Below are 10,760 nucleotides of genomic sequence, written 5' to 3'. Positions count from 1 at the left end.
AGGATAACACTAGCTCAATCCAAATCTGTTGGCACCATCAAGGAAAGGTATCCTAAAAAAGCACCACAAGAATAAACTCATACACATTAACATAAACATAGAAAATTCAAATAACAAATGAATATTTACAATTAAAATTTAATGTTAAGGTTTTTCACAATATTAGTTTATAAATTTTAAAACAATATTGTCACTATAAGTGACTCTGTTTCTTGGAAGTGATTAACTAGGTAGCTGAAAGATTAGCCCAAAAGTGTATTATCGAAGGCATTCTCAAACCCACAAGTTTAGATTAACAAGAAATTAAAAACACACTTGTTTATTATTTTTCTTCAAAACAAAATTACAAGGAACAACAAAAAAATGATACCTTGAAAATATTTTCTAATCTCACCCTACAATACTACTACTTAATGATGGTACATTTGTCATAGATAGAATCAACGCAAGATTAATGGAAGTTAAATGATGAATACCTTGCTTTGTGAAATATACAAATTGTTTTTCTATTTAACGCTTTGATTACTAGGGACTAGTAATAAGCTGGTTGGGGGGTGTGATAACGCAAATAAAATGGCAAGGAAAGCAATTTAAAAAAAATATTTTAATCACAATAATATAATATATTATGTGATTTTATTATAGATTAATTTCATGATTAGTACTTAAAAGTGCATTTTTATCATGGTTTTATATCATCATTTTGCACTTGAAGTATCAATAACTCCTTAACCAAAGCATGTTTTATAATAATATATCTAATAATATAAGATACCTTTAATTTGTGGTAAATGTCTATTTTTAATGCAGGCCTATCACATAAATGAAAGGATTGATTGATGACTTGAAGAACTTAAATTACAAGGATAAAGAGATGGCCAAACTTAGAAAAGAGATGTCGGTGCAATCCAAACCAGAACACTGTTCGGTAATTGGGTCATATCTAGAGCTACAGATCTCAGATTTAGGTCCAATTTATATGGATGGAAAGGTAAGACATAGGCCTACAACTTTTATATGGAGCCCAAGATCTAAAAAGGCCATTATCAAGTCCAAATTGTAGCAACAACAAAGAAGCCCGAATCTGTCTTCCAGCCCGAGCACTGTTCGGTATTTTGGCCATATCTGGAGTTCTAGAAGTCCAAATGAGCTGAATTTTTTACACAAGAAAGCTGAGACAATTGCCTACAACTTTCATGTTTGCAACTGGCTCCAGTTTTGACGTTATCAATGACGTTTTGGGCAGACAAGAGAAGATAAGGATTGTCACCAAGTCAAAAGTTGGCCACCCACTTATCAATTAGTCATCAAATCAATAGTTCCCAATTTTGGCCTATAAAAGGAGGCATTTGCCATGCATTTAGGCATCTTGGTTTCCAGATCAAGATCATGCTCTTCCTTTCTCTCTTTGTATTTTTTGTAATGTTTATGCTTTGCTTTCATTAATATTAAGTTTATGCCTTTGCATTTAGGCATCTTGGTTTCCAGATCAAGATCATGCTCTTCCTTTCTCTCTTTGTATTTTTTATGCTTTGTTTTCATTAATATTAAGTTTATGCCTTTCATTTCCTTTCCTTTACTTAGTTAACTTTTATGTTGTTATTTTGTTTATTTATTTTTCTTTCTTTTATTATGTCTAGCTAAGTTAATTATGTCAAGGTGAAAAGGTTACACTAATGGTGTGAGAATAAGTATAATGTAAACTTAATATGGACCTTAATGTTTGATACTAACATGTTTTATATTTGTTATCTTGTTCACTCTTTAATACTTTGCTTGTTAAATGACTAATCTTGATTTATGTTGTATAACACTTGGTACAACAAATGCTTGGCACTTTCATAGCCCATAATGTATGGTATAACCGACACCTGAGCTATGAAAGGAACTTGATTTGTTGTTAACATAAGTTATAATCATGAATGCTTGATGAGATTTACAAGTATTAGCATTAATTGAATAAGATGACTAATGTAATTATGTTAACAATATATAATCTGATTGGAACCTCCTTTGTGTGTGGTTTCCAATTCAATAATAAGAGTTTATACTATACTTGTTTGATATACCATTAGTGGAACCTCTAACCTTGACATTTGTTATTATTATTGTTTAATCCTTACATTAATATTTCATCTCTAAGTTCTCATTATTATTATTATTATTATTACTATTATTATTATTATTACTACTACTACTATTAATACTATTATTATTATTATTATTATTATTATTATTATTATTATTATTATTATTATTATTACTGTTGTTGTTATTGTTGTTTTATAATTGTTGTTTATAATTTGTACAATTAACCTCTCTGTGGTTCGACCCCGGTCTTGCCGGGTTATTTATTACTTCGACACTCCTGCACTTGGGAGAAGACATCAACCTTTTAGTCGTGTCAGTTGTGTTACTGATTTGTTAGTTATGTGATATATTTAAGTGAATTATTTTAAATTTTAGCTTTAACATAAATGCAATGGATTTTGATGAAGCCATGAAAAATTTTCACACAAAAATTGGCTTACGATCTTAGGCCAAGATGTATAGGCTCGGTGTCTAAGCTTAATGGTTCTTGAAAAAATAAGTCCCTCGCCGAACAAAGAACTCTCAAATACTTAAATTAATAATTGTATTTAAGAAATAATATATGAGAAAATTAAAAAAAAAATATAAGCTTAGAGAAATGTTGAGTTTGAAAACAATTATAAACCTTCTTATTTACTTGATAACCAAAAAAGAGAAGGCCATGGAAATATTTTCAAAGATAATTTTATTTAATTATATAACAACTAAAATAAATATTAAAAAGAGTTTGAAGCATTTAGATTCAAGAGAAAAAAAAATATTTCTTAAGTCAAAATCTTCATTTTCTATTTATGCATTTATTCCTTGTCTAGACAAAACATGTGGTTTTTATTAACAACATGATTTTTCAATAAAAATATAATATAAGGTAATTAAAATAAATACTCACAAGATTCTAATAATTTAAATTCATGAAAAAAAATATTTTTATAGGCAAAATCTCATTTTCCTTATTCATCTAGTTGTTTTATTTTGACAAAAACATGTATTTTTTTATTGAAAGCTTTTTTTAATAAAAACTTATTATGATTTGAAAATCAAGTTTCAACAATAAAATAAAATAAATGATGTGTTGATATTTTCTATACCCTTGTATGAAAGAATAAAAGAATAATTAATTCATGAAAACTATATAAAAATTTACACTAAAAAAATATATATTTTATTTTCATTGAATATTTAAGTGCAATGTTTTTAAGAAAATTTTGCATATTAAATCTATATATAATTACTCAAAAGTTAATTTGAAATATTACCATAAAAAACTACAATCTCTAATCTTGTTTAGAAAAAATGACATAGTTGGATAATTGTTTTAAATATGATTCTAATTATTCATTTAAAATAATTTTATTTTAAAATTAAAAAAATAACAACTACATGAATGAAACTTGTCAAGTTTCAAAGGATAGTCCAAGCGTGTTTGGACTTATAAAATCTGTTTATGTTTTTTAACAAAAAAAAGACAAGCACTACTAGGCCTAGAAGGCCTTGGAGATGTGATTTAAAAAAAAAAAAATTATCTCGAATACCTTATGGTTTATTTCTTTTTATACTTTTCCTTTGTTCTTAAATACATTAAAAAAAATATTTTGGGTTAATATAATTTTTAAATTTAGATAAAAACAAACTTATCCTTATGTATAAAGTTCAAAAACAAGTAACTTGTAGCAATAAAGGTTTTCAACTTTAAAGATAAAGATATTTTGATTAGGGTTTTCCAAATAACATTTAATTTGTTTAGAAATTAGTTTTTACATTTACAAAACCTAAATGAATTAAAAGAATATAACAAAACAACAAAACACACAAAACATGATAAAAATTCCAATAATTGCACCGGTCTAATCAATTTAGAGAAACGACTTGTCAATTCTAAAGAATATGACTATTTTGGTAAAATAATCTAGTCAATTTGTGTAAATTTTAAATTGTCTCGGTAACATTAAAATGATCTAATTCACTTCAACAAAAGTCTATCCAATTCTTCCAAGGGGTAAAAATATTTTGAAAATAGTTTTCAACGACTAGTTTTATTTTTAACCTTTTAAATACCCCTCACTTTGCAAAATGTAAAAGATCATCCATGACAATTTTAATCATATTTTCACTCTTAAACTGCTTTTAACAACCCTAGTTTTATTTTTGATTACCCTAAAAAACAAGGCTGAAATATCATTAGCAAAATTTGTCCAAGTGCTTCATTTGTATTCCATTCAACTATATTGATAAAGTAAAAAGGTTATTAATTTCATTTTGGTAAGTGTTTTGTTTTTTTTTAATTGGAATAAAATGTTTCAGTTTTGGAGTATTTCGGTGTGCCATTATATATATATATCAAGCAAATATAATTTAAATTCAAGATAAATTAATTATAAATTATGCAATACAAATATAATGTCAAATAGATATAATTTTAAAATTTTAAATATTTCTAAATAGTCAATATTAAATAAATCTTTAACTTAAAGTAATTCAACTTAAATAAAATATCAAAATATTATGAAAGTAAAATGTTTTAAACAAATGTTTTAAATATAAAATTAGGTTAATGCTATTAGGGTTAATAGGATCTAAAGCATCCATTTTTTTGCTCAAATTCCTATATATTATAAACATGAAAAAAACAACATGAATAAAAACCATATATATTAGTGATAAATTGAATTTTAAAAATTTAATATCATTGTTAATGAAAATAATAATAATAATTTTCAATATTATTATTGAAAATAGTAATGAAAAAGAGTTTTTTTTATACTTGGATGGTTTAATTAATTAAATTGAATCAAGTTCAATTTGATTTAATGACTTTTCAAGATCGGAATGGAACATGTGGAATGAAATCAAAACATTTTGGCGAAAATTTAGTTGAAAAATCCAAAACGAATCGAGATTTAAAATAAGATGAAAATTGTTCTATTTTGTTTTGTTTTTTGAATTGGTATGAAATGTTTCGGCTATTCTGGACAACACAAAATGAAATTAACAACCAATTTGTAAAAAGTATAAATGACAATTAAAAAACTTAAAAAACCTCCTAAAAAGTTTTTAAGTTATTCTGTACATTTTTATTTATAAGTAATGGTGAGAAAAAGTTTGCTAATCTTGTACCTGTAAAAAAATTAAGTGGTATGTTTGATCCTTAACATGTGGAAAGGGATTGAGTTTGACCCAAGTCCTATAAAAAGATTAAGAAATGTTTCAATCTGACAAGCAAAAAAGATTATATAAAGTTTCTGTCTTTATGTATGTGCTAAGAAAACTCTTGAATAATAATTCATTATAAACAGTATGTGATTTTTTGAACTTTTATAAATATTCTAGTGCACACTCTTTTACTTATATCTTTTTATTTATTGTGATTTGCTTGTAATGTTTATTAAATTTATGCGTATTTAAATTTATTTTTATTGTTATTTGAGTTGTTTATTTAGAATGATTTTAGTACTTTTAGATAAAATAAATGGATTTTAGTAAGAGAAATGTATTTTTTATCATTATTTTAAATCATTCAAATTATTTGTATTTTGATTGATTTTAATTTTTATTATATAAATAATATAGAATGAAAATTTCATTTTTTATTGAAAATAAATATATTAAAAAAAACTTGGTCTAGCCAATATGATTTATTTTAATAGAATTTAGATTAGTACTCTTCTTGTAAGAAAATTAGTACTGTATAATTAAATAAAACATTCAACAAGCTCTCCACAATATAATATTATATATTTTAATTTCAAGAGATAGTCTTTAATTAATATTAATAGCTCTTTTTAATATTTATTAACACATAAAATCTTTAATTTATTATTTTAAATATATGCATTAAATTTTAAATTGATAATTATTTTTTTATTACAAGAAAACATGACATTTTTTTATATTTAAAAAAGTTTAATTGACTCAATACAAAGCAACGGACCGATTATCTAGTTTTATTCTAAAATTTACCAGTTTATTCTTTTGCCGGAGGAAACTTTACTTGAAAAATTCGAACTGCCGTCCTTGATCTTCCACCCACCCACAACACTGTGGCACGGGCATCCACCCACGACACGAAGCCTCTGTTAGAAAGCAGTGACCTTTTTTCAAAAAACTAAAAACAGTAAGGGCGCGTTTGGGTAAATCAAATCAAATATTATCATGTCCATGGGCAACGAGACAACCTGGGTTGGTAAAAAGCCCATCAGACGCATCGGTGGCATGTCCGATGCCCTCTCCATCGCTGCCGATCTCGGATTTTCTGTTGCCTCTCCCCCTTCGCAGGTCAGCTTCCTCTCTTACATTTCTCCATCTAGCTACCCGACCCGCGTTGCTGTTTTTATTGATGTTGTGTTGTTCAATTCTGGGCTTAAAAGACAAAAATCTTGAGATTTCACATGCTCATCGTTATTCAGGAAGAGCTTGAGAAGTTATCCACCACAAGTGGCGAAAAGGGTGATGACTTAATTAGAGTTTTAAGGGAACTAAATGCAGTCCAAAGAAAAATAGCTGATCTACAAGTAGAACTTCAGGGTCGCAAGGTGAAGCATCCTCGTTCATTTTTCTGACAGTAGAAAGTTTAATTGCTCCATGATAGTTTAATTGTAACTGACCTGTGATGTAACTTATCCGTAGGATGACAAAAATGTGGCGCATTTGACGCATGTCAGTGAAATGGAAAAGAAGATTGACACATTATCAAGGATTACTACCATACTTAAGGATGTCATTCATAATAAGGTGATCTGTCCAGGGTTTTTTTTTTAACTGTGCGCGTTACTGATATTTGATGCTTCTATGCCTGAAGCAAGATGCATTGCAGAATTCCATGAGTCCATATGCTTGTTTAGTGACATGATTTTTCTTGCTTGTTCTTGTCAATGTGAACAATCTTCGCAATCTCTGATAATTTTTCTTTCCCATATGATTTATTAAATGTGTAAATTACTTTAAAACTTATAGAATGGTCGTAAATATCGCTTTTGGTTTCGCATTAATTGTCATCTGTCGTGGTGCTGAAATTCACTTTCTTGACTATTAAATACCATTGCCTCTGTTGGGAAGGGAACCATGTACAATCAATTTCCAAATTCCAACTGACAAACAGAGCCTATATGCAGATAGACTTCGCAAAAAATGTTTCTGAACCTGGAGGATTTCTTGTAACTTATTTGTGAAACCCATGCTGTAGAGTTCTTTTCTTTCCAGTATTGTAGTTGGTATGCTGGTTTATGTGGGATAACTTTTACATCCCATGAAGTACTGGGCTGAGTTTTTCCCTATAATATTTGGTTTTCTTCTTCTGTATCTCTCCTTTCTAAACTTGCGTGGGTTTCTTCGTATTCTGCTCTTTTCTTTCAATAACTTTATTTGTCGCAATGGTCTAATGTTTATGCTTGTCTTTTGCAAATATTGGCAGGATCGCATTATAGCTCGTCTTCAACAACCATATTCACTGGATTGCATACCAGTAGAAGCTGAATACCAGGTTGGTCATTCAATGATAGTGTGCTTTTGTAACACAGTAAACTGTTACTCTGTTTTTCTTGTAATTGTTGTTTTCAGAAACTTAGTTCACTCCATGTGTGAATTTTCACTTGCATTGAGTGCTATAAGAACAGCTTATATTGTATTCCTGTTAAATCAGAAGCGTCAACTGCAGCAAACACCTTTTCTTGTCAAGTAGCGATTTGGAACTTTTGCAACCAAAAACTAAGACTGCTGCTGCATTCACACAAATTGATGTGTTGTCATCAATGTGGGTGTTGGGTTTTTGTGTTCAGTGACTTGAGATTTGATCATGGGGATGATTTTTGACGCCGCAGTGAGAACTGGAGTTTTGAACTTAATAACCTCTTTATCAAAGGCTAAAGCTTAGGTTTGTTCTTAAGTAATGGTCATGGGTGCATCCGACTGAGATAGTGAAGAACAACAGTTCAACGAAACTTTGGCAACTTTAGGTTACTTCTGTGCATCTGAGTGATGGTTGCATTGCATATCAGCCTGAAAAACATAAGTTGGAGGTTTTACGCTTTCTATGCATTCATCTTACATTGCTTCTCTATCTTGATTTGATGTATTGTGAATTTCTGTATTGGAGTCTTACTGTGAAGTTGTGAGAAAATATCATGAACTTAAATTTCAATCCAAGATTAAAATCTCAGATTAGATGCAGTTTCTGACAATTTAAAAGACGAACAAAAATTTGTTGTATCCACTTCTTGTCCCTTAAGCTTTATGACATGAGATGATGAGAACTCTTCTGCATATATCACAGTTGTGATCTAGGTGCAGCAGTCCTTAATGCTGACATCAAGTGCATCGAGTTAGAGATTGAGTAAAGTGGACTTTCTTTCATCAAACTCTGTTCATAAAGCGAGGAATGATCTAAAGAGAGCAGTTATTAACTAGCAGATCAATGCTGAAAACTAGACAGTTGCTAAAGTGGACCTTGGTGGCATTGACATTTAGTGTCCAATGGATTCTTGTGGCATCTTTCCTCTGTCTCTACAGATACACGGTTACTAACAAATTCTGGGGAATGAATATTAATGAAAGATGGATAGAGTACATTGGTTTCTTTCAACTCTCATCTATAGTATTGAGTTCAAAAGTTTCAATGTTGCTGCACCATGATTTTTCAGTGCGGAATAGAGCATCCTAGCCACTTGAAGCTATGGATAAAAGAAAATTGATGGTATTGGAGCTTGTGAATGCACTTTATATGTGTGCATGTATATTTTTAAGAGTTGAGTTTGTAAGTGCTATATCAGCAGTTCTGACTGTTTATGACATCTATTGCTTTGATGGTGCAGAAACAATTTTCAGAATTGCTGATGAAGGCTGCTGGTGATTATGGTGCTTTGACAGCTTCAGCTGCAGATTTCCAATGGAGCCAGAACTTTAAGGAGTCTCCTTCAGTGTGGGGGGTATGTTCATAGAAACACGGGGCATAGTTTAACCTTTTATATAATGATATTTGTTTATGCTTTTTGAACATTTTTGGTGCCATTCTCTGGTCCTGTTGTCTTCGTTCTTTTGTTGGAGTTCACAATTTTTTTAACTATCAAGTGAATCAATAATATTTCTAGCAATAAATAAATAAACCTGCCATATTGCTATATATGAATTTGATAACCATTCAGTGAAGTGTTAATTGATAGCCTTAGGGACCACACTGATGTGTTACTATTGCTTCTTTTTTTTTTGCTAATGGATTTTGCTTTTGTGAATGGCTTTTGAAGGCAAAATCCATCCTTAAGAATGGAATCTTTTTCCAGGAATGAAATGACCACTTATTTTAATGAATTATTGGAAGGTTGAATGTGTTTAATCTTGTTGAGCTTCCTGGAAACGTCAGTGCTCCAGTCAATTTTAATAGGAATGCCAAGCTGTTGGCAATTAAGCAATATTTCTAATGATACTTTTGTAATTTTGGATAGGATCTCATTGCTGCTACCTGTGAATTTTACATGTCATGAAACTTGAGATCCTAAGACTTCATTTTAATGTGGTTTGCAACCGATGAGCATTTTCCTCAGAATTGTCGAAACCTATGTTAAAGTTATGGGAAGGTCTTGCTTCACAATCTGACGTTCTTTCTTTTTTTATATTCATGCAGGAAATGTTACGTCCTATTCCCGTTGCTTTAGCATCTTGCACTCGATTCTTTGAAGCCATGTCTGCCATGAGAGAATCATTTGCTACCCTTCAAAATTTGAGAGCTGGCCATTTAGGTAAAGATTCTTCAGAGAGAGTATTTGGGGATTCACACTGTGTGACTCCTCCCTGGAGAAATGACTCAAGCTTTGATGACTTGGCAATCAAAACTGTGAGGAGACAAGAACTTGAGCTGCAAGAAGCATGTGATGGAAGTGGTGATGGAGGTGGTGTTCATCAAGTCGATGACACAAGCCATAGGAGATTGTCTTGGCCTCCATCTGTTAAACACAATGGTATATAATCAAAACAATGTCATTCATGACAAGTTTTCTTAGATTGTATTCTACGTCAGAGCATTTTCATTGCAAGGAAATCCTCGATGTTCTTCATTATACCATGAAAACACACACAATTTGTCATTCTGGCTTGTTTCTCAATCGTTACATCGTTATGAACTACATTTGCTGTAAGTTGTCACCTTTTCTTCCATGCTTGGACTTGGAAATATCGAGCTATATACTGTTATTTGGTAAAAAATATGGTGTCCATCCAAGTTTATGATCCTCAATGACACAGATGTCAAATGATTACGATGGCTTCAAGGCTCCTTTTAACCTCACTCTTTGTTCCACAAGAGGAAAGTAGTGAAGGTTGTGTTTATCAACCCAAGACATTTTTATTTTCCTGACAGAGGCCCAGACAACCTTATGCATTGCAGCTGATTATTGAGTCCGCCAAGGGTGCAGGGACAGTGTTCTTCTTCTTCTTGTTTGTTTGTGTTTTTTTTGCCACCTTTCTCTCGGAGACCATAGTAGAACAGGTGAACTAAATCAAGAGACTAGCTCGTCTGCGATTTTGAGCCCTCTTCTTCATGGGTTCGAGGTGTTCAATCCAAGCTCTCCACAACGATACGGGATGACTTCAAAGATTAGTTTTGCCCACATAAGCAGACTCCCTTGTCGGAAATTAGGAAAGACTAGATAGGTGTCCGTGTTATACTGAAAGCTTGGCTTGGTAAC

The 10,760-nt window shown here is 30.6% G+C and overlaps 1 protein-coding gene across 2 annotated transcripts; it reads left to right on the top strand.

Moving 5' to 3' along the window:
• Positions 1 to 6,049: 6,049 nt before the first annotated feature.
• Positions 6,050 to 10,278, top strand: LOC105119809 (uncharacterized). Of its 2 annotated transcripts, none has more exons than XM_011018000.1 (6): positions 6,050 to 6,363; positions 6,501 to 6,620; positions 6,715 to 6,819; positions 7,499 to 7,567; positions 8,895 to 9,008; positions 9,701 to 10,278. In XM_011018000.1, exons 1-6 carry the CDS (start codon positions 6,241 to 6,243, stop codon positions 10,040 to 10,042), a joined length of 873 nt encoding a protein of 290 aa, XP_011016302.1. In that variant the 5' UTR covers positions 6,050 to 6,240; the 3' UTR covers positions 10,043 to 10,278. The 2 variants fall into 2 exon arrangements, with proteins under 2 accessions (XP_011016302.1, XP_011016301.1); XM_011017999.1 differs by having other exon boundaries at positions 6,052 to 6,363; positions 6,495 to 6,620.
• Positions 10,279 to 10,760: the final 482 nt, after the last annotated feature.

The sequence above is a fragment of the Populus euphratica genome, unplaced genomic scaffold, assembly GCF_000495115.2.
Source record: "Populus euphratica unplaced genomic scaffold, PopEup_1.0 scaffold3612.1, whole genome shotgun sequence".
Classification (NCBI taxonomy): domain Eukaryota; kingdom Viridiplantae; phylum Streptophyta; class Magnoliopsida; order Malpighiales; family Salicaceae; genus Populus; species Populus euphratica.
This window is presented reverse-complemented; position numbering and strand designations above follow the sequence as displayed.